The sequence below is a fragment of the Bacillus rossius genome, chromosome 15 (assembly GCF_032445375.1).
Source record: "Bacillus rossius redtenbacheri isolate Brsri chromosome 15, Brsri_v3, whole genome shotgun sequence".
Classification (NCBI taxonomy): domain Eukaryota; kingdom Metazoa; phylum Arthropoda; class Insecta; order Phasmatodea; family Bacillidae; genus Bacillus; species Bacillus rossius.
The window spans coordinates 39,474,429-39,499,059 of NC_086342.1; the positions used below are offsets into that span (position 1 = coordinate 39,474,429).

Here is a 24,631-nt window from a genome sequence, read left to right on the forward strand (position 1 = left end):
GTTGACGTTCCCCGGAGGCCACGAGGCCTGAACCCCCTCTACCACGAGCAGCCGGGCAGCTGCACTTTTCCTGGGGAAAAACCTGGGCGACGACAAGTGGCGCTCAACTTGTGTGGCTACGAACTTTACACAGGGCAACGAACAGTAGTGAGTAATTTCAGTGACGTGCAGAGTCGTAGGACGGGCCGTGAAAGTACGCAGGGAAGCAAGAGGCACGAAGAGCGGAAGCAGGCGCGCCAGTGCGGCGCGACAGCGGGCGAAAGCACGTCGCGTCTCACGCAGGGATCAGATCGCGCGGCGAGATAGCGAGCTGCGAGTGAAGTGTCGCACGGCGGTGTTGAGTGTCGGCGCGTATTCGCTTACAAAGCTTATCGCGCGAGCGATAATGGACGGGCCTGCCGGTTCAGCCGGGTCGGAAGGACGAAGTGGCGGCATGGACTCCGACGCAACAAAGATGGAAGGGGGAGATAGGTGCGCGTAGTGCGGGCTAGTTTTTACCGCGAAACTGGGCGGCGTAAAAACGGAGGACAGTGAAGTGTGCACCTGTCCGTGGAACAAGACAGGGAATCCGGGAGTGACGCGGGAGAGTGACGGACAGAATCACGGACATTCACCTATAGTGATGCGAGTGACAGAGGTCGCCGTCGTGTTGCCGGAGTTTTCGGGAGAATTACACGAATGTCCGCGGGCCTTCCTAGCCGCATGCCGGGACAGATTGGCGAGTGTGCCGAGGGACAGTTGGGTGCCCAAGGTCAGCGGGCAGCTACGGGGCCGTGCACGAACCTGGTGGACGGACACCGGCGATTACCTCACAGGATGGGAGGAGTTTGTGCGGACATTCGAGAGGCGCTTCAACGGGCCACAGGCGCGGGCCAGCTGTCATCGGCAGCTGTACTGCACGACGCAGGCGGACAGTGAAAGCGTCGAGGCATTTGTGCACATGAAAATGCGACTCTATCGCCGTTTGGACACTGGGAGGCCGACGAGCGAGATCCTCCCACTCATCTGCGAGCAGCTGTCACCGGACTTGAGACCATTCATGCGGGGCGCGACCGATTTGGAGCTGTCCGAGTTTGTCGAGCGGGCAAGGGAGGTGGAAGGCGACTTGCGTGCCAACCGGGAGGAGAGGACGCCGTTGCGCCCGAGGCGCGAGACTCGTTTTCAGGGACAGGTGGCGCCAGGGGACGCTATGGCCTTGGTGCCCTATGGGGCCCAGTCTCCCCCACGTCACTCAAGACCGCAACTCGAGGCTAGACCGGAACAAGCAGCCAGGCGGGACGGGCGGTATGCGGACAGAAGGGCGAGTGGCAGCAGGCCACCGCGGTGTCAATATTGCACCTCTGAGCAATACCACTGGCACGTGGACTGTCCGACACGGGAACAAGTGTGGCGGAAGATGGAGGCCGAGGGACGCCGGCCGGGAAACTTCCAGTAGGGGGCAGCGATTTAGTCGGCCACTGTCCCCAACGCACCCGCCCGACGATCACGAATCAGTCACTGTCGGCGGACAGAGAGAGGGGTCGCCGACAGGAATCTTCAGCCAGATTCACGGGGAACAGGACGAACGGGCAAACGTCATCAGAGGTCGCGACGTCATCCGCAGCACATCAGGGTGTACCAACACAGCTGGCACCACCAGACGTCAGCGGCGGGCCGATACCAGCAGTCGCCGGCATCACGTCATCGGCCGGCGCGGCCGAACCCACTCGGCCGCCAGTCGCCCCGGCAGCCCCTGCAGCAAGCTGGGCCGCACCTGCTTGCCTAGGACGGCTGGGGGAAGACGAGGCTGCTCTGCTCCGAGTCCCGGTGCTCCTGAACGGGCACCCCGTCCATGCTCTGGTGGACACGGCGGCGAGCCACTCGTACGTCGCTGCCCACCTGGTGCCGGAGGGGGAACTGGAGCAGTACGAGGGGACCGTCCTACTGGCCACCGAGGGGACCAGCGCGCCCACCTCTGGGCGCGCCCAGGTAACCATCGGCATACGTGACCAGTCTAGTCAGACGAGCGCCCTGGTCGTCCAAGGACTCCGAGATGACCTGATCCTGGGCCTACCCTGGTTGGTCCAGGAGGACGCCACCATCGACATCAGACAAGGTAGGCTGCACGTGGGTCGACGGGGCCGTCGCACGGTGTACGGCGTGGGTCGAGCAGTTCCCGCCCCGCCAGCCAACCTAGTCCGACTGGCGGACATTGCCAATGACGTGCCCCCTGAGTACGTCACCCTGTTCGAGGACATGTTGTCACAGCACCCCCAAGTCTTCGCAGCCACGGACATGCTAAGGCGCACGACAATGGCAGAGCATTCTATACCTACCAGGCCCCACAAACCTATTTTTGTAAAGCCCCGCGGTTTTGGACCAGTCGAGCGGGGAGCCATACAGAAACAGATTACAGAAATGCTCAGGGACGGGGTGATCGAGCCGAGCGAGTCCCCATACAATAGTCAAGTGGTTATGGCAAGCAAGAAGGATGGGTCTCTTCGTTTTTGTGTGAACTTTAAGCCAGTGAACTCAGTAACAATCCCTGCACCCCCACCCCTCATAAACATTGCAGATTCCCTAGCGGGATTGGGGGACGCCACTATTTTCACATCACTAGACTTAAAGAGCGGGTACTGGCAGGTCCCTGTCAAACCCAAGGACCGCCCCAAAACAGCCTTTACCGCCCCGGATGGTCGCCGATTCCAGTTCTGCGCCATGCCGTTCGGGCTGATGGGACGCCCCCACGACGTTTCAGACCATGATGGTCCGCGTCCTGGATGGGTTCGTGGGCGAATTCGTCACGGCCTACCTGGACGACGTGATCGTCTGGTCCAGATCGTGGGAGGACCATGCACGACATCTTGCTTTGGTCCTCGAACGGTTGGCCAGGCACGGCCTCACCTGCGCACCACATAAGTGTCACATCGGGGCGGCGGAGCTCGAATACCTGGGGCATATTGTGGATGCCGCGGGTTGCCGACCTCTACCGAAGCACTTAGACCTCATAGAAACTAAGTCAGCACCACGCACGAGGAAGGAGTTGCAGCGCTTAATGGGCCTCTTAAATTGGCTACGCTCCTTCGTTCCGGATTTCGCGACGGTGACTGCTCCTATCACCGACTTGCTCTCGCCCAAGACAAAGTACAGGTGGACAGCCGAGGCAGACTGCGCCCTGGAGGCCGTCAAGCGCCTGTTCCGGGGAAGTCATGTCCTCGCCCGTATGGCACCAGGGGAGCCCCTGTACCTGCAGACGGATGCCAGCAAGGTGGGTATGGGGGCGGTGCTATACCAGGTCGGCCCCGACGGCGAGCGGAGAGTGTTGGAATATGCCAGCTCCAAATTCGGGCCGGCCGCGAGGAACTATGACGTAAATGAGCAGGAATGCTTGGCGGTAGTGTGGGCGGTTAGTCGCTACCGGCACTACCTCGAGGGCAAAGAGTTCACCCTTAGGACAGACAGTCAATGCCTCAAATGGCTAAACACGATGCAGGGCCGCAAGTCTAAATTTACCAGGTGGGCCATGACGCTACAGAACTATGCCTTCCAAGTCGAGCATGTGCCGGGGAAAGCGAACCAGCTCGCGGACGAGCTTTCCCGGCACCCTGACCCGGCAAACGTCTACGAGGACGGAGGATCCTGGGAGGACCTGCTTCCTCCACAGGGTCACTCCTCAGCTATAGGGGAGTCGTCCTGGCGTGCCGCCCTGTACGCTGTGACTCACCAGCCCCAGAGACTCGGTCGCGAGTCTGTAGACACACTAGCCGACCTCATCAATGCTGTCCAGCAGGTACAGCTGGGAGACGCCGCCGCCAGGGCCGCTGTCGAGGCGTGTGGCGCCCAGGTGACACCGTATCGGAGGGTGGTAGACGGGGTCCTGCAGAGTAGGGCACCTGGGGATATGGAGTCATGGCGAATTTACGCCCCGGAGGGAGCCCGATCCGCCATCCTCGCCTACTTCCATGACCACAGGCTCGCGGGTCACCCCGGCGCAGAGCAGACGGCGGAGGCGCTGCGCACCACGTTTCACTGGCCGGGGGTGGCCCGGGACGTCCGGGAGTATGTGAGGAATTGTCTCCGCTGTCAACACTGCAAGGCGAGGAGGACAGATGGTGAGGAGCAGCAGCGACCGAGGCGGCCCCAACACCCCTTCCACACCATAGCGCTAGACATCATGGGTCCTTATCCTCGGAGCAGCAAGGGAAGGAGGTTCCTCGTGGTAGTCACAGACTTGTTCACCAGGTGGGTGGAGGCCTACCCTGTCTCCAACGTCCGTTCGGGTACACTAATCGCCCTTATGGACGGGGAGGTTTTTCCCTGGTTTGGATACCCGGCAGTAGTTTTGAGTGATAATGGATGCCAGTTCACGGGTGCCAGATGGAAGCAGGCATGTCGAAGATGGGGGGTGGACCATCATACTACCCCCACATACCACCCAAGGGCCAACCCAACCGAGAGACGGAACCAGGAAATTAAGGCGCAGCTCCGTCTCCGGTTGGGCGAGGACCACAGCAAGTGGGACTTGCATATTCCGGCTCTCCTGTACAGTCTGAGACGAAGGACGAATGCGGTTACGGGGTACACACCGGCAGAACTAGTCCAGGGGCAGAACTTGGCGCTGCCAGGCGAGTGCCGCGTGGCGGCGGCCGCTACAGCAGGGGAGTGGGGCGAGTTGCTGCGGGCAGAGCTGTCGGAGAAACGGGAGCAGGCAAGGCAACATCAGGAAACCTACCTCCGCAAGCACACGCCACAGACGGATAGGCCACCGCCCGTGCTAGCGCCGGGGGAGCAGGTGTTTGTGCGCCAACACCACCTGTCATCCGGAGCCAAAAAGTTCTGCGCTGGGTTAGCGCCAAAATGGGCGGGGCCCCGGCCCATTCTACGTCAGGCAGGACCAACGTCGTACATAGTACGGACGCCCAATGGAGGGCGTACCAAAATTCATAGGGACGACCTCAGACGTGCAACGGACGTGGAAACGGACACAGAGCAGCCCGGGAGTCCGGATTGGCCGCCAGCATTGCCGGCGAACACGCCCCAGGGAGCGTCCCGGACGTCAGAGCCACGTGGTCCGATAGGCCCCCAGGCCCCGGGGGAGGCAAGGGAAAATGTGCCAGACGTTACTCCCACAGACATCACTCCAGCACCAACGTCCACGGACATACTGGAGACAAGGCCAACAGACGCGACAGAGGACGTGATCCCGGATGACGAGACACGAGACGTGACTTCCGCGGCTGCGGGAGACAGGACACCAGGCAGGGCTGAAGGGGAGGAGGCAGAGCAGTGGCCTTATAGCCGGGAGCTGTGGCAGTACCTGGAGACAACGTTGGACTCTCTGGAGAGGGGTTGGAAGGGGTGGCCCGCCCTTGACACGGGGCGGCAGGCGTACCGGGACGGGTCACGGGAAATTGTCACGGAACCAGAGTCGGATGATGAAGGGGAGGGGGTCAGTGAGGAGCAGGGCCTTCCCCGCCAAATCTCTGGGGGCGGTTGCGACATTTCTGAGTGTCTGGGAACAGATGTTGAGGCGAACACAGGGGACGAGGAGGAGCGCCGCCTGCGCCAACAGATGCAGTGGACCGGGGATGAGTGCCGTTCGGATGACCCGACCCCCACCCTGTTCGACCTGTTTCCACAGGCTGCATCCACACCTAAGGCGAGTCCGCACGCAGATTTTCCCCCTCAGGCAGGCCCCGCCGCGCTCGTAGTAAGCAAACCCGCTACACCATCTCGTCCCTCCAGGACCCGCAGGGCCCCTGAATATCTTAAAGATTACGTGTGCCCCACTCTGACCATGGCAGTGCGCCGCGACGTACCCATACCCAGGTGCAGCGTGATGAGCCTGTTACCCTCCTGGGAGCAGTGCGAGGTTGACCCCCAGTGTGACCACACAGTGTTTGAATTATCCCCAAGTGCGTCGAGTGATACCTAACTGAGAGACGTTGCCGCGCATAGCGGCCTCGTGGGAGGGGGGGCATTTGACGTCGACCCAAGTGCCTACCTAGCTCCCTACAGGCCGTTATGACGAGGCAACGCCTCTCCTGCCAGTTAGGCATAATGATATACCAGTGTGTGTTGTTTTTTTTTTCAGCGGACTGTAATCTTTTATATTTTTGAAGGGTATTGTTGTGTTTGTACACCGGGCGACTGAGGTCCCGCCCTGCCTGAGAAACGTCATGTGCTCCGTGGGAGACGTCGAGGGGAGGGAGAAACGCGCCGGGAGGGGAAGCGCCGCGCGCGGAGCGCTCAGTCGAGTCAGTCGCGAGGGAGACACGGTCGCGAGTAGTCGCACAGTCGCTGGGCAGACGGCCCCGAGGAGTAGTCGCTGGGCAGGCGGCCCCGAGGAGTAGTCGCGGAGAGTCGCGTGAATCGCGGGAGATTCTCGTGGCGCGGTTGCCTAACAAGCGGTCACGATTGAGACGCGGGAGAAGGCTTGCAACCTACAGAGACTTAAAACCTATCCTGAACATCGGGAAGTTAATAGTTATCGTGTCAGTGCCAGCGTCGCACGGACTTTCGGTGCGGTACGGAACGGCGTGGCACAGCCCACGGAGCCGGGCTTCACCCCAGACGGACGCAGGCAGGAACGGGGCCAGCCCCAAGTATTCCGTGTTAGTGGGCTAATAAATCATGAGTCGATCGTTGAATTTGGTATTAGTCATTTCGGGCACCAGGTTGACGTTCCCCGGAGGCCACGAGGCCTGAACCCCCTCTACCACGAGCAGCCGGGCAGCTGCACTTTTCCTGGGGAAAAACCTGGGCGACGACAACCTACAGTGAAGAAAAGCTGGAAAAGCATCATCCCGAAAAATTATATCACTGAGCCAACTTAGAGCCAAGACTGTTTTCTTATTCTATCCGTGTTAACAGAGATCTTGCTTATCCCAGATAGCTGCAGTCCACATTAACTCTGTTAATCAAAACTTTACTGTAAATTTACTTAAAATCAATTCTGAAACGCTTTGAACACATTTTTAAAATATTTAATATTAACCATAATGAAGTGTTGTTAACGGAAGTGAAACAACCACCACATTAAACCGAAAATAACGTGACTCTGAATGTAAAGTGACCCCAAAACATTTTTGAAAATTAGTTTATGAAAAAGACTTCATAGAGTGGAAATTGCAATTCAAGCAAATAGCACTTAAAAATTATTTAAATTAGGAAATTTATTCTCAATTTTTGCAATCTGGTGCCAATTTCATCGCTAGTTACTTACACTGCCTCTTTTGAAACACCACACCACGCTGCAGTTGGACGAAAAACATTGCATTTTACGACTGTAGTACAAACGCAGTCCTTCAGAAAGCGAAGAATGCAGTGGTCACCTGGAAGGGTGCAAAGAGGGGAGGGGAGGGGAGGTGACTTTGCCAACCACCACCGTGAAGAGAAGCGGAAGGAACTCTGTGACAAACTACTCCATTTGCCCCCTCTCCATCCTCCCACATTCCTAATGTTCCCTTATTCTGTCACGCCTGTGCAAAGATTCAGAAGTTCAGCGCTGCAGTGGCATAAGTGATGCAGTTTATAAAAACTAAGCCGTTCACAATGGCAAGATAAAAAATTTGTGATTAAAATGCGACCCCCAACTTAAGGTTCTACAGTTTCGGTAAAAAATCATCGCCTTATAGGCTTCATTCAGGTAAATATGGTAAATGCTAAATGCATCCAAACTGAAACCTGCCATAATAACATTTTCAATAAACGTGCCTCTCAAGTTGCCAGCTCTTTCAGGAACAAATTGAAAACATTTTTGTTGGCTATTCTTCCTATTCTGTCAATAAATGTGTCAATAAATAATAATAATAAAAATACAAACACAAAACAGTAATGCTGTAATCACAATAGGGTGACAGCAAAAGACTGAATTATTGTGAACAACCCATTCTCACCCAGTCAATGAAAAAAAGTAAACTATTAAATATAAATTAGGTAACTCTGAAGGAGAGGCACTTTTCCATAAAAAAAATTATATTAAAAATTCTAAAATTAATTTTTTTTTTTACTTCTTGACATGTTTTCCAATCATAATATAAGAGGGCATTGTGATACTTTAGGTAATTTGCCAGTATTTTCTATTTTAAAGAGTGATTATGTTAAGTTAGTTACAATATAAATATGTACTGTCAAATAGTGAGAACGGTTGGGTAGGTTAGCTACATTAAAATTAGTGCGGAACTGTCAGTTAGGTAAAGTTATTGACTTTAGAAATACTTCAATGGTGCCTGAATGGAGCATCATTTTAGGTTGTATACATTACATATATTACTAAATAGTAAAAATAATTGGTTAGCTAAATTAAAAATTCTATAAAAAGGTAAGGATGATTTGGTTAAGTTACCTTTTTATATTGTTAATATTGTACCTAACCAATTTTTTTACACTATTTTACTATATTTTTACTGTAGCTAATCTAACATAAACAAGCATTCACATTATTTTGTAATGTAGCTAACCTAATCTAACTAACCATTATCACAATATCACAGTATTTGTAATATAAACCTAACCAAACTACTTGTTGAAAAGGTAAACTACTGGAAAGGAAAACTACTCTTAGTATCACACTGCCCTCTTACAGAATGACTGGAAAATATGTAAGGAAGTAAAAAAATATTTTTAATTTTTAATCAGAGAATTTTTTTCAGAAAAGTGGCTCTTCTTGAGAATTAATATAAAATGATTTTTGACTTGAAGGGCTCCGCCTACCCGGGCACACAGATCTTCAGGAAAAACAACGCGATTTCAAAACTACTCAAGATATCCGAAAGGCGTCTGTTTACGAAAGCATTTAAGAGTTCGCTGAGGGCCAAAAAGTACTTTTGATTTTGGATTAAGTTTTTAAACTGTAATTTTAGAAGAGTTAAAATGGCTAAAACACATGTTTTCAGAGTAATTTTTAGACATAAAACAAACGGTACCTACAGATTCTTGAAAGCACTTAAGGGACCTGCATTACGCCTTTATCTTCATTTCTCCGCAATGTAATGTTACGGTCACCGCTCAAATTTTCACAGTTATCCTAAGACAACGAAAAGGACTGCAAGTCAGTTCAGAGCCTTAAAGGCTATACCGCGCTAGAAGCACCAGCAAGCGTCGTGCTTATCATCCCGCCTCACTAACACAGATACACCCCTGACGAGGCGGGCCCCTTAACATACGAAACAATCATACAACAACCACCGTAGCCACCATTTTTAATCAACATTTTGGAATAAAACTTAACATTCGATTGGAAAAATTACAGTGCATGAACAGATTCATTTCAAAATTCGCACAAATAAATTTAATGAAAAAAACTTTAAAATATACTATCCATCCTTCAAATGTAAAAATCTAACTTCATTTCAGTAATGTTTTTCCCCCAGCACAATGGTAACAGATGTTCTAATATACAAGTATGCCACATCCGCCATTAATGTCACAATGACGTTGATGCCGACCGCCAATGCTCCTCTATGTCGCGTAGACCGCTATGATTCATCAACGTCTCACGAATGCATGTGCACAGAACGCACTCGGGCGCGCATCGGAGTGTAGGAAGTGCAACAGGACGAACGCCACGTAATTAGTGCCACGTCGGCGGAGGAGACCGGCCGGGTGTGGCATATCCGAACTACAAGAGTGTTTATGTATTTTTTCCACAGGAACGTATTATACTTTATTTTCATTTTTTAACACTTTATATTTTCCAAAATTATGTTTCACCGTGCGCCTTGTCCCGAACCTGGCCGGTTCAGTTTCCCGCGAAAATCACGCGTTTTCCGCGGGAGGGCGGCAGTATCCTTCCGGAGCTCTCAGAAGCCGGCAGCCTCCGCGCGTCACGGGACTAGCGTTTTCTTTATTTTCGCCGACATGTAGTTTACCATAATTAATCAATTCTTAAAACCTTTTCCTTCAGTCCCGTGGTCGGCCTCGATTTAACGTGTGGTAGGCCTATGTAACTTAATTAATTAGTGCTCCAAGACAAGAGTGCTACGACATCTGTAAATACTGTGTAGGACTGTAAGATGGTCCGTCGGCGCCTCACGCGATATCTTAGCCAGTCGGCTACTTAGTTTTAGCCCGCAAGGGTAGGCACTACGTGACCAACTTTCTAACGCATCAATATCTGGGACAGTTTTAGGACGCATGTAGCATCACCGGAGTAGCGGGCCTACACAATCCTAGCCTAGTGTAATATGTAAAATGTTAGTGTGAAGTGTGATCTTGCTTAGGGTTCTAGTTGTGTTTTGTTTAGATTGCGTATATGTAATTGTCGTGTCTTGTCAGAACTGAATGACCTTACCGGGTATTAAATTCACGAGCCGCCACTGAGAGAGTGGCCGCGCATGTGACGATTTGTTTCGGGACAGCCGTTACGGCCAGGAGGGGTAGCACCATGTAAAGGGCTGTGCCAAATTAAATTAATAAGTTATAACACAGTGTTTTCTTGGACTTAACAGGCGTCCCGAGTGGCTGCGTTGAACCTCTGCCTCCTGCCACAAGGCCGAACCTACCCTGAGATTCCGGACAGAACATAATACTACTAAATTCACATGGAGGTAGCGGGGTTCGTGTCAACGTCAAAGATGTGTTGAACGTGATTGGTTATAAAAATATTCACGTTAATTGATCGTGCCATTCAAGCTATTGTGATTTAAACATAATTAGGATCACATTTTACTGTTTTTAGTATGTGTGTAAGGCCGCAGCTTCTGGAAAATCAGTCCATTAATGACACACGTGAAAGGTTTGTTAGGTTTGACAAGCTGTAATATTAATTCCTAAAATTTTTTTTTTCAAAATATTTCAACTAATCAAAAAAAATATGCGTTTTTTTCCCACTTAAAACTTAACACTTTAAAATAATTTCCCTTATTTATCATAACCAGCTACTCGAACATTTACCCGGACATCAAATATAATAAACTACTTTATATTCTCAGTACTAATATGTTAACCAAAAGAAGACATTTTATTTCATTCTTGTACGTGGAAGATGTGCAGTTTCATCTATTGCTATACAATTTACAAAATAAATACATGTACTACTAACAAAGCCTTATAACTTACCTTCTGTACCCAATGTCAAAACCAAGCTTATTCCACCAACTAGGACCCATGTTGTAAATGATAGAACGCATCTTATCCTGAATTTCATTGTGATCACAGCAAAGCCGTTTGAATTGCGCTCATTCTTTTAAGTCTTTCGAAAAACCAATCATCAATACAAAACCTATCCAAATGTAAACAAACACACATACCACTGTAATAATAATACGACAATTTACAACACATACAAATCAAACGAAAACAATCTTGTCAAACAGCTTACGCATGTAGTGTTTAGGTTGTATTGTTACAAAACGCGAAAGAATACCAACAATAAAAAATTATTTCATATTTAATTTTTTAATGAAATTAAAACAGCATAATCTTAAAATTATTAAATTTTACTATTGTCACAAATTAAGTATTTAAAAAAGTTCAAATTTTATTATATAATCATAAAAGTAGCAATTCCATAGAGTACTAATTGATGTTAGCTCATTACACCGAACAAGAATAAATAAATAAAAAATTTCAAAAGTTTTTTAAAAACTTGAAAACAGTTTAACTATTTAATTATAAATAATGAAAATTGTATTAAGTAATGTCCTTAAAATTTAACTTTATTTAAATAACATATCTTTATTGTGTATAATTTGATGCAGTACATCCACAATCCAATATTTAATTCCAGGTCCCAACCCTATCAACAACAGGCCCAGCTGTGCTCGTGACATCACTTCCACTCCATGCCCTATAGGAATGGCGTCAAAGCATCCTGGTCTCGAATCCCGCTCAGGCAACCAAAGCGACTAGACACGATCGGGTGGTGAGCTGCTAGCTTGTCTCTAGGTATTGTCACCAGTATGTGTCTGTTTCAATAGTGTTTTAGTAAGTTGTTAGTTTAAAAAACGAAATAAGAGCAAGGACCTAGTTAAATGCCTAGAACTAGAGTGACAAATAAGTCTAGTAAAATTGTGTCCACAGGCTAGAACAAATGGACAACTACTTCAGGATAGCCTGCACACGTGCAGGTGACATCACTTGATAAGCTACATGAATCTTCTTGCTAAAGTAAAGGCTATCTTTCCAGAGAGAGATGGCAAAAGACACCAAGCAAAAAAGAAAAACCGAAAGAGATGTTCTCCACACCTCTGCACTTCCTATTTAGAAGGGGCTGCGAAAAGATTTAAAAAGGCATTTCAAAAAAAAAACTATTACCTTAAAAAGTTACAAAAAATATATTTTTTTTACTAACTCTTAAGAATTATAATAAAAAAGGACTAATCTAGGAACAGTAGAGTGTGTTGTAAATACAAAAAAAAAGTTTCTTAAAGAAAGCTGGGTATTATTCATTATGTAAGTAATGTGAAATAATAAAAAAAATATATACAATTTTAAAAATTTTGATTAGTAAAAATTATATGTACCAACATTTTAATAACTATCAATTATTTATTTTTGTTTTCTGATTTTCTGAATTCATTATTCTGGTTTGCTCTTGGTTAATTTTTTTCTATTAACTATATAAAACTATTTTTAAAAATATCCAAATTCTTTCTTTTAACTTAACTAACAGATATTTTATGCTACACTAACATCATACTGATCTGGGCAATAGTCGAAGCCTGGGCCCCAGTATCATCCATTTCTTACTTATGCTGTTAACAACTGCACTATAGTGCATTATTTTCATTTGTTTTGAAAGACTGTAAACCTCAATGTGAACTCGATATAAAAAAAGGGCAAACTAAGTTTCATAACTTAATACTTTTCAGAAAGACTAGAAGATATAGATTTTTAATGCAGTGTTTCCCGTTATGTCACTACCATTCTGTGTGGATATGAGTGATGGCACGTAACCTCCTTCGTCAGTCCTGACTGAGCCGCCACCAAGATTAAATACTATCTCACAGTGATACAATCATTATTTTGTTTTAATAGATTAATGGTAATAGATTTGTCAACAAATTACTTTAGACTTGCATAAATTCTTCTCAAAGTATGTCTGCCTCTCATAGGAATTTTAAAGGGACTAACATACCAATCCCTTCAGCAGCTGTTCACCAACAACACATGAGCTGGAAACAATGTATGGGACCAGCGGAATTCGGGTTTTTATGAGTTAAAATCCCAGTTTCCAGCTTGTGATGGAACATTTTTTACACTGACTATGAGTGCAACACATTATCTGTATAACTGTGCAAGGAAGTGTTACAGTAATTGTAGCAGAACTCATCAGAGTTTGTTCGCTACAACGCATGTTGCAAACTGGAATTTTAGGGACACTCTTAACTAGACATTTTCTCTCCTGACAAATGTCACAGTGATAAGCCCCTCTAGGTGGGACGTGTCCATGGGCCCACAACAGGCGAACCAACGAGTGTTCCAAAGAGGATGCAAATCTCTATAGCTCTCCAAAGCAGGTGCTTCTCCCTGCAAGCCACACTCAGCTGAACAATCCACATCCTGCCTCACTGTGTGTGAGACTACTCTCCCCTTAGGGCTAGTGCTGGACAAGCATAACCATCCTCACTAATACCTGTCGGGCCAAATCCACCTTATATCCACACTCCTAGTGGATACCAGCTCATGTCAATACCAATAAGAATATTTTAATTACGAGATAAAATTATTTTTATTTGTACCTTACTGTGGATTCCAAAAATTATTTATATTGTTTTTATTTTATTCTAAAAATAAGTATAATAATTGACACAAACAAAAAAAAAACCTTCTGCAGATTCCCTTTTCAAGCAATTCTTCATTTTCTGCGTCAACTTGTCATCTACTTGGGCATCTCAACCTAATCCTGTGCCATGTACAGGCTACTCAAAAGTGAGAGGCGAGTTCGCATAATTTCTGACAATAAAAACAAACTGACGAGTGGATGGAGCGAACAAGTTAACACCTGAACCGTAGATAGCAGCTGGACCTACAGGCACAACAAAAGGATACAGACATGGATAATCGAGGAAATGTAAACTAGGGAGAACAACACACAGTATCTTAATGCAACAGCTGGCCACCACTGTGTCGGATAGTCTGCTTACAAGGACCTACACCTGTCACAGTGACTTCCGCGAACACCAGCTGAAAACTTTAAAATACAACAACCTACATAACCCTGGGAAAAAGAACTGCAGTGAACACAGAGCTAGGTACCCCCATGACAGCTTATACATCCATTTGCCAAGGAACATCCCACAACCAACCTTCGGACAGCCATATCAATCCCACAACAACCTACTTGACATACCAATGTAGGGGGATTGTCAACCAGCTACAGCAAAAGTCGACAAGTTAGTGAGCTATATGTCCATCCCCCCTGCCCACAAACCACATGTAGCATTTCACCTGCACCACAGTGAGATATGCTTGGCTACAATCAACCATACAGGACAGAAGGTGGTATACACTGGCACTAAGGTAGGCCTTTGGGACCTATTTACTAATTTGAAAACCTTGGTAGTGACTGACTTAATTAATGATGATTTCGAAAACTAAGTCAAGTTTGTGTATGTCACCTTGAAATTGTGTTACATCCTTATACATACCTTTGATAAGCTAGCAATTAATACTCAAATTGACATCGTACCGACCATGGCCTTTAAGCCCGTGCTCCGCACCGCCAGTACCGTATCCCCGTTTCGGAGCGCGCCCCTTGCCCAGCCGGATTGTGTCAGGCGAGCGCCTCGGACGTGACCCCAATAGACAACAAACCAAATTAACAGTCACCGCGGCCACTGGCCTTAATTAAAATGCCCGTGAATGTCGGAATAGGATAAGTCCCTCTAAAACAATTCACAGTGGGACAACATGGTAGTAAATTTACAGTCGCCAACTTGATGTCACATTTTAAATAATTAAATACATTAAAACTATTGTTAAGCCTTAAGCACCAATTACCAGGTGCTACATTTTAATTGGGCACCTGGAACATGTTTTAACTGGTAATATAGTAAATTAAATTAATATAAGTTTTTTGACGCCGACTCACAAAGAAGAGAAAGTTTCTCTTCCTTGCGAGGCGGCCATGTCCGGCAGTCTCGAACCACTCCGCGCCGGGAACATACGTGTGTCCGTGGGCAGCATCCAAGTTTCTTTCATTTTATTACTTTTTATTCTGTACTAAATCTTTAAATTTAAAACCTTTTGTTAATTCACCGCTGCCCTCGTCGACTCGGCGCGTATTTTGCGGAGCCGGGCATATCCCGACCGTCTTCAGTGTGATACCGCGATACGTATCGTAGCACAAAACGTACGGTACTGGCCGACTCCAGCGAAAGTGTTTTTACTTAAAGACGCCGTGCATATGCCTGCCGGCTGCACACACGTAAGTGTTTCGCCGAATTTAGGAGCCCGCTCATAGAGCACCCCCTGCACCCGTTAATGTTCGGCGCTGGCCGTCTCCAGCGAGCATCGACCCGCGTCCCGCGAGACTGCCGCGGTAACCATTAATGTCGCGTAGCGTTATGTTTTTTCTGTGTTAATCGTGTAACGGCTGTCGTATACCCGCCTCCGTAGAATGCGTGGAGACGTGGCGGATGTCGCTCGGCCGTTTTCTAGTGTTGCCCGGCGCCAGCTCTCTCGCGTAGAGCAGCCTCCTGCGGGGAGGCAGGGGTGGACCGTCCGGCCCGTGTAGCTGCCGAGGGACGTCGCGCGCTGGAGAAATGTGCGGTGCAGGCTAGTTGTGTTAGTCCACGTGTTTTGGCCCGCGGACACGCCAGATACAAAACAACACTCACGCACACGGTAAAGAAAACGATAAAAAAGAGATTATACACACTATAGAACAGAATCCAAAAGCGATAATAGCGGCGAGTTTATGGAGCGTCTCGCGGCCGCGTCTAGCCTCGAAGGTGGCTCGCACGGGACTGGAGACCAGGACGCCGGCGCACTGCTCTCGCGCGCACGGAGCGGAAGTGACGTCATTCCCAAAGCCGCGGCGCGCTGCGGACAGGGCTGTGATCCGGGCTTTAACCCAGAGGCACGGAGGTACGACGTCAGATGCCCCCCCCTGGATAAGCCGAGGTCAATGCCGTCCGTGCTTCCACCCGAGGCAGCAGGATCGGGACGCCCTCTCCCACGACGGTCGTTGGAGTTAGGGCCGCCTTTCTCGCCCCGTACTCGCCGGGTTGTCGTACACAAACGCGTCCAGCTCCGAGCCTGTGACATAGTCTGCCAAGTAACGTGGGGCTCGCCGACGTCGCCGGTTGCGTCTCGGGGTCGTCTCAGCCGGCTCCTCGACTGTGACTCTGAACTCTGCATCGGCGAGGGAGGCACCATGTCCCCATCCACCTCGGGTGGGGGAGAGTGGCTCATCTGCCTCCTCCTCGTCCGGCTCGGTCACCAGAGGTTGTTCGCCCGCCGCATCGGCGCCTGCCTCGGGCATCCCGGTGACGTCATCGATCTGTGTCCGCGTCGTGCGTCTCCGACGGCGTCGCCTCGGACTTGTGGCCGAGCTTCCTGCTGTTTCCAGGGTCGCTGTTTCGGGGCTGGGGGTGGCATGGAACAGGCCCCGCATGCCTCGGGGTGTGATCGAGTCGTCGGAAGTAGGCGTTTCGTCCACTTCTACCAGGGTGACATCTTCAGAGACCAAATTTTCTCCTGGGACTGATGTCCTCCGTATGGTGTCTCGGTGCACTTTTCGCTCCCGCCGTCCATCAAGGCGGACTAGGTAGGTGCTCCTACTTAGCCGTTTAAGGATCGGGTGTGGTCCCGACCATCTGGGGCTCAACCCGGCACTGTAGTTCTTCGGCGCGCTGGACAGAGGCTGCGTGCGCACGTATACCAGTTCTCCAGGTTGGAGTTCCGGTGGCATTCGGGTCGTCTGCGGTGTTATCTGGCGAGTATAGGCCCTCTGGTGTTCGAGCGCTGTTGTCATTTCTGCCTCTCGCCGTTGACGGCGCTCCTCTGGATCTTCTTCTTCATCGGCTACCCCGTGGGCTGTCCATTCTCCTGGCAAGGGCAAATTGTGGCCTTGGACCATTTCCGCCGGGGTCATTCCTGTGGCTGCATTGGTTCTGCGACGGATACAAAACAGAGCCTCTGCAAGATGGTTGTCCCACTTAGTATGGTCGCTACCCAGCCTTATGCACATCTGGACTTTCAACTCTTGGTTTCGCCTTTCCGTCGGGTTGGCTCGGGGGTGGTAGGCAGGTGTGGTCCGGTGTTCGACGTGCCACGAGTTGCACATCTCCCGCCACTGCCTCCCGACGAATTGGCTGGCATTGTCCGTCAGCAGGTCTCTCGGGTAGCCCCAACGTGGGAAGAATTCCGTTTGCAATATTGTCCCAATGATGTTGGCCCGTACATTGCTGGTGGGGTAAGCTTCTACCCAACGGGTAAAGAGATCGGTCACTACCACCAGGAATCTCTTGCCCCGGGCTGTGCGGGGATATGGCCCCATGACATCCAGTGCGACGGACTGGAAAGGGGTAGTGGGAATGCGAGGCTGTTGTTGCTCCATCCCGTCGCTCCGCCGCGCTTTCCGCTCTTGCCACATCTCACAAGTCCTCACGTACTCCCGCACGTCCCGGGCCATGCCGGGCCAGTGGTAGTGCTGACCGACCGCCCGTTGTGTTTGGTCTGCCGCAGGGTGTCCGGCCAGGTCGTGATCATGCATAAAGTGCAACACCGCTTCACGTGCCTCCGGTGGGACATAGGTGCGCCACTCCTTATCGGGTCCCAGTCCTCGTATGTAGAGCACACCGTCCCTCGTAGTCCAGGTCTCACATGGTTCCGCTATTTGCTTTGCGCGTCTGCGCTCAGCATCCTGAGAGGTGCGTTGGGCATCGTTCACCCGACGTTTCAGCTCGACCATGTCCGCAGGAGGCGGGTCGTCGTCTACACCTAGAGCAAGCAGGCGGCAGGTTGAGTCCCTTGGGTGGTGGTGATCCGTCTCACGGCCAGGTGGCAGTATCTCGTCCCAAGATACCTCGTCCTTCAGGCACGATCCCTCCTCAGGGTCCCGTGACAGGGCATCCGGCAGCTCGTTTTCTACTCCTGGAACGTGCTCCATAACGAAGTCGAACGACTGTAGAAACAGCGCCCACCTCACGAGTTTGCTTTTCCGCCCCTGGAGGGTCCGCAACCATGTGAGGCATTGGTTGTCCGTGCGCAATACAAATTGCCTACCCTCGAGGTGGGGACGGTATTTCTTCAGTGCCCATACCACAGCCAGGCACTCCTGTTCATTGCTGTGGTAATTCCGTTCCGCGCGGCCGAACTTGGCACTGGCGTAGTCGATTATGCACCTGTCCCCATTTTCGTCTCGTTGATATAGCACCGCGCCCACCCCCTCGGCGCTCGCATCCGTCTGCACGTACAGCGTCCTCTCGGGGTTTATCCGTGACAGAGTGTGGCATCGGAGAAAAGCCGCCTTCAAGCTGTCCAGCGCCTGCTGTGCAGCCGGTGTCCAGTGGTAGCGCTGTCGTGGTGACAAAAGATCTGTCAGAGGGGCAGTGAGCGTGGAGAACTGCGGGATATAGATCCGCAGCCAGTTGGCGAGGCCCAAGAGCTTCTGCAACTGCTTGCGGGTTCTAGGGGGTTCAGCTTCTGCAATTTTCGCCAGGTGCATCGGGTGCAGACGATTTCCCTCAGCATCCACCACATGCCCCAAAAACTCCACCTCTCTCCGTCCAATGTGACACTTCTGTGTGGCACATGTCAAGTGGTGCATCTGGAGCCGCTCCAGGACCAGGGACAGGTGCTGCACATGGTCCTCCCAGGTCTTGGAGTACACAATCACGTCGTCGAGGTAGGCTGTCACGAACTGGCCAATGTACCCTTCCAGTACGCGGGCCATCATAGCTTGAAATGTGGCCGGCGCGCACTTGAGCCCGAAGGGCATGGCACAGAACTGAAATCGTCTACCATCGGGCACCGTGAACGCAGTCTTTTCTCTGTCACCTGGGTGTATTGGCACCTGCCAATACCCCGAACGTAAGTCAAGGGTCGTGAACACTCGTGCATTGCCCAGGCCTGCCAAGGCCTCGTCCACACTGATCTGCGGTGGTAGAGAACTAATGGTGACACTATTCAGGGGACGGAAGTCCACACAGAAGCGCATGGTCCCATCCTTCTTGGCAGCAAGGATGATGCGTGAGTTGTATGCGCTGTTGGAGGGTTCAATGACACCATCTCGCAACATTTCGTGCACTTGCTCACGTATCACCCGTTGCTCGCGGAAACCATATCCCCTGGGGGCCTCATACACTGGTTGGTCGTGCATAGTGGGGATTCGGTGTTCTGTCACCGTTGTGCGCCTGAGTGGGTCGGCAGTGGCGAAGATGCTCTGCCTTTCCCTTATGAGCCGCCTGAATGCATCCTGATACTCTGGGGGTACATCATTGTCCACATCTTCTAACTTCGTGGGCTCTCTCGGGGGAGGTGGTGCTCTACCTAGTGCATACACTGCCAGGCGCTCATGTTTGCCAACATTCACTAGCCCAGAGGCCGGCGCTATCACTGTGTCATGCTCTACCAACCAAGGCTGTCCCAGCACTAGGTCCTCCCTGAGTCCCTCTACTACAACTGCTGCCGTCTGGGTAACCAGCTCCCTCACACTCACCGTTATGATGGCGTCCCCGATGGCTGTCCCGACTCCGGTGCTCGTGGCCAGACGCAGTGCACAGCGTCTCGGTGTGACGTCCACTGGCGGCACCAAGTGTTGGGCCACGAACACGTGGCTCGCACCTGGATCTACGAGAGCAGCCGTCGGTCTCCCGTTCAGAGTTACGGGTACCCGCATCAGCCGGTCGTCTGGGGTAGTGAGCTGTCCCAGTGTTATGCATGTCTCGGCCGTGGCTTCGGGAAGGAGGTTAGGTGGTGTGGGGGGCAGAACTGTTGGTCCTACACCCCCTGCTGCCCATTTCCTGCCAGTTGTTGTTGTTGTTTTTGTTGTTGTCTTGGGCAGTCCTGGTGCCAATGGAACGTGTCCTGCGGGCATCCAAGGCGACACTGGGGTGGTCGGCCTCCGTCCCGCCGATTCCCCGCGTTCCGCCACTCTGGTGCGGTGGTCTGTCGTCTGCCACTCGGTGGGCCTTCGATTGCCCGTGCTACCATCTGCCGTGGACGTTCGAGCTGCATGTCTCCCTTTGGGAGAGCGGGCGCTCTGTACTCGTGTCTGGGCTCTCGTCCGGGAGTGGTCATAGTTATCCGTCGCCCCAGAAGGCGCTGCAGGTTGCCCTCCGTGGCTACGGCCTGTCGCACATATTCTTCAACAGACCCGTTGCAATACGGCCTGAGGAAGGGTTGTAATTCTTCCCGCACTAACGCGGTCACGTCTGGCAACGCTTGCTCCGGCGCTTCCCCTGGGGCTATGCGACGATATAGCTGCAACTTGCCCGCCAGGAATCTCTCCACCGATTCCGTGTCCCTCTGCGCCTCGCCGTAGAAACGGGCCTTGCAGCTCAAGACTGCCTGGCGGTCATCAAATCGCTGCATGAAACGCGTGGAGAACTCCCGCCACTGCATATCGTATCGCCCCTACAGAGTCCACCACTCACGAGCTTGACCACGCAACTGTTCGCTTGTGCGCTGGGTCCACACCTCTACCGGCACACTGCACTGTAACATGCGCCTCTCACACCACCGCACAAACTCCCGTGGGTCTTCGTGCACGAGCCCGCTAAACTCTGGCAGCACTATGCGCCCAGCCCCTGTGGCAACCCGCACAGCATACGCGACTGGCGGCGCTGCCGAGTTCGTAGGTGTGTCCCAGTCAATTAGGTTCGGCGATGGTGGATTCTGGTTCGGTAACATCGACCCGACGCGGTTGCCCGAGCAGCCTCTACACTCGTCACATCCCCCTTTTTCCCGGTACACGGCACTTGCTGTGTTTGGGGCTACCCTATGCATCTGCTCTGATGATGTATCCCTGTCCCATAACAACACACCCTCAGCAGTTTCTGTCTTCACCTCACTGCGCCTCAGTGGCGCGCACGTACACGTGTTCCGACACTGCCACTCTCCTGTCACAAGGTCCATTCCTTTCGGTAGCTGACACGTCGCGCACGTAACTGTCAACCCGCGCGGCAGCATTGTTTACAAACACGGGGCCCACGTGGCCGCTCCGTCTGCGCAGCCTGCCCGCGCAGGCTATCACCGCGCCCGCCCGAACACCGCCGGCGCGCCCCGAAGATCACCGATGGCAGAACGGCGAAAGGGTGAAAAAGGAGGGGGTACCACGGTGCGTTATCCCGTTGGAGGGGGGTGGTGGTGAATCGACGGGAAATATAATCCGGTTGCGGGACGGGAGACGGCGATGCGTTATCAGCTGAACCGTGAAACTGATAGGTGTTGAAAACGTGGGAAAGGAATGGTTGCGTCCTCGCGTTGATGAGATCAGAAGTACTGTCTAGGTGAATAAGTGAATCCATCCATTGTCCCAGGTGGATTTTCACGCTGTCTGATCACTCACTGTACACTCTTTTCCCGCACTGCACGCGCTCTCCTGTGGACTTGCAGTTCGCCACACATACGGGCGCCAAATGTCGCGTACCTGCCTCCGTAGAATGCGTGGAGACGTGGCGGACGTCGCTCGGCCGTTTTCTAGTGTTGCCCGGCGCCAGCTCTCTCGCGTAGAGCAGCCTCCTGTGGGGAGGCAGGGGTGGACCGTCCGGCCCGTGTAGCTGCCGAGGGACGTCGCGCGCTGGAGAAATGTGCGGTGCAGGCTAGTTGTGTTAGTCCACGTGTTTTGGCCCGCGGACACGCCAGATACAAAACAACACTCACGCACACGGTAAAGAAAACGATAAAAAAGAGATTATACACACTATAGAACAGAATCCAAAAGCGATAATAGCGGCGAGTTTATGGAGCGTCTCGCGGCCGCGTCTAGCCTCGAAGGTGGCTCGCACGGGACTGGAGACCAGGACGCCGGCGCACTGCTCTCGCGCGCACGGAGCGGAAGTGACGTCATTCCCAAAGCCGCGGCGCGCTGCGGACAGGGCTGTGATCCGGGCTTTAACCCAGAGGCACGGAGGTACGACGTCACGGCTAGACGTCGCCAAGTGTTGGTGAGAGTGTTTTGTAGCGGGACTAGATTAAAGGTAATTCTCACCAACTCGTGTATACTAATTTTCCGGAGTCTCCCGTCCTCCACACGGCCGAGCGGCCTTCACAGTCAAGAGAGAACCATTCATGGTAGATTTAAGCCGTGTACCTGGCGGGGCACGCGGGGCCAGAGTACCCACGACCCAACATCAACGGCCTAGCAGTCCGCTAGCCTGGTGCTCCTCCGGACAACAAGAGCACCGCGACGCCCGTAGCGCCCGTCAGGTACCCCCCAGGCCTTTCACATAGGTCGGGTGATGGCAAAATGAAGAAGGTAAAAAAAGGACAAATAATGTATAATGTGTCAATTTGAATATTTGTATTCTTTTAAACACATAACATTTGTACATTAACGACTGGAAAAATAATTATGTAAAGAATCATTGTGCCACACTTGACTTGTTGAGGTGGTGCATTTCATCAGCATGAGCATTTATCGATAAGTTTTTACCTGGGCTTCAGCACAAAAACGAGGTACTTAAGGTTATAGTCTTCATGCTTCACTTTTTGTGAATTTTTATTATGACATTAGTTGCAGATGGTGTTTTCCGACATTAAAATTAGAGTGCTATGGTCAAAGAGACCTGTTCTATGTGACTGACAATCAGTCCCTAATTAGGTCTGCCATCACCCGGGGTCTTGAGCTCGATACCTGGGATGAGCCTAGTAGTTGCTGGTGTCTCTGTTGATGTGTTAGTTCTCCGGGAAAGTGCCAGGCTAGTCTTAAAGCGTCTAGCCATTGTTGTGCTGGGTCGTCAGCCCCAGCGTGCACTACTAAGCTCCTAGGCTATTGATTAGGGTATGGTGGCTGAACACAATAAACACACGCATGTAATTACCTAACGGTTGTTACTTGAACAAATGGGAAACGCGGGGAATGGCACGTCCGTCCTAGTTGATGACCCGTTGTTGACTCCGTTGACCGCGGCTGGCCGAGGAGGGGGGGCACTGTCAGCCTGCATAGGCCAGGCTAGGGGTGCTGTCTCGCAGCGTGGTCTGGTACTGGAGGTGTGGAGACCGGACTTCACTGTCACAGGCGGTGCGACGTCAGGTCATGTGAGGTTATGAAATGCTACATATGGACTTGCACTATCAGATTAGACATATAGTGTCGGCCAACTCTAGGTAGTTTCTTGCAATTGATAGTGACCAATATTACTTACATCAATTTAAATTTAACACACATTAAAATTTAATTAATAATATAAAGTAACCAAAAAATCTTTTTAATGTGCCACAAAAGATCTGAATTTAACTTAATATTCTAATACATAGAAGATATGCTTCCAATGATATTGAGATAATGTCACTTTTTAGCTTTTTCATTGCAATATTGTTTTGGTCATAATTTTACCAAAAGTTTTTTTGATAATTTTTTGATGGTTAGTAACTATGAGTTTCAATATCTGTCATTAAAAGTAGCCAATTTTGGAAAAGAAGTTAGTTGTATAAGTTACTACAATGACAACACATTACTTCAGACAATGTGCTTGGCGTCTTTAAAAATAGTGGATCAATGAATTAAATAAAATAAAAAGGACACACTTTTATCATGTAATCATGCATATGTGAAATTTCTTGGGTTCAATACTATTAACAACAGATATTTCATCATGGCTTTTGGTGACCTATTAGTTAAATTTTCTTTTTTTAATTTTTAAAAACAAATATTTTTAACAATAATAATAATAATAGCTTGTACAAGTTTGGAATCCTTTTCGCTGTCTTTCGTTTTGTATTTTTTTTCCACACAGAAAATAATAAATTTGGCCAAAATTAAATAAATTAGTTTTTCTTTTTGCTACAGCTTAATTGAAGCGCTAGTCTCTCTGCATCACGTTTAGTAAATGTACACAAATTGTAACTAATTTTAATTTTTTTTTTTGAGATTATATTTCCCTTTATATAGGGAATTCTTGTTTGATTGATTGTAGTCTTGTGTTGAGCATAGAATTGGTGTTTAGTTCGGTGCAGGAGTCATAGAAAAGGCAGGAGTTTTGCTAATTCGAGTATGTGCAATTTTGACATTACTAGTGCAGTGTTTTTTTGAAAAATAAAAATAAACAAGTTATTGGACATTTGTTGTTAAACTGTGACGTAACCAAAGATAATGGATCGTGAACTTAATTGTTAGTAAATTTGTTGGAAATATTGTTTAACTTGCAGAAGTCAAAAATATTATTTTTTGGAGAATGTGTTGTGTGTCCGTTGCCTTCAAGGGGGGTGGGGGTTCAAGACACGAACTATTACGCTCTTAAACTTAGTCAAGTTTTCCTAAGATCCAATTTGCATCAGTTTGAATGTTCGGCTAACCTACTGTTTACAGTGTTTGTGGTGTTTTGTCATACATACGGTACAATAATATATAGTATTTTAGCAAAATTACCGGGCATAACTTACGGGTGGCAGAGAATGCCAAAACAATAAATTTTTGTAAAGGAACGTACGTTTGAAAACGAAACCTTGCGAAGTTACAGGCGCGAACAATAGTGCACATTTTTTTTTAGGGGGCGGGGGGGGGGGGGGGGGGTGGGGGTTGCAGCGGACTATTTCA

General features: G+C 50.0%; 2 protein-coding genes across 5 annotated transcripts in view; one reads left to right on the forward strand and one right to left on the reverse strand.

The window, feature by feature from the left end:
- LOC134539385 (neogenin) overlaps nucleotides 1-11,413 on the reverse strand; it is a 118,170-nt gene extending 106,757 nt beyond the window's left edge. For 2 of the 3 annotated variants that reach the window (XM_063381376.1, XM_063381374.1), the window contains exon 1: nucleotides 11,041-11,413. In XM_063381376.1, the coding sequence (XP_063237446.1) occupies nucleotides 11,041-11,128 (88 nt within the window). In that variant the 5' untranslated portion in view covers nucleotides 11,129-11,413. The remainder of the gene's footprint in view (nucleotides 1-11,040) is intronic. The other variant, XM_063381375.1, reaches the window with a different exon arrangement.
- Nucleotides 11,414-23,955: 12,542 nt separating this feature from the next.
- The window catches only part of LOC134539386 (bone morphogenetic protein receptor type-2), a 141,197-nt gene continuing 140,521 nt past the window's right edge, over nucleotides 23,956-24,631 (forward strand). The window contains exon 1 of one of the 2 annotated variants that reach the window (XM_063381377.1): nucleotides 23,956-24,206. The gene's annotated coding sequence lies outside the window, so the exon portion shown is untranslated. The remainder of the gene's footprint in view (nucleotides 24,207-24,631) is intronic. The other variant, XM_063381379.1, reaches the window with a different exon arrangement.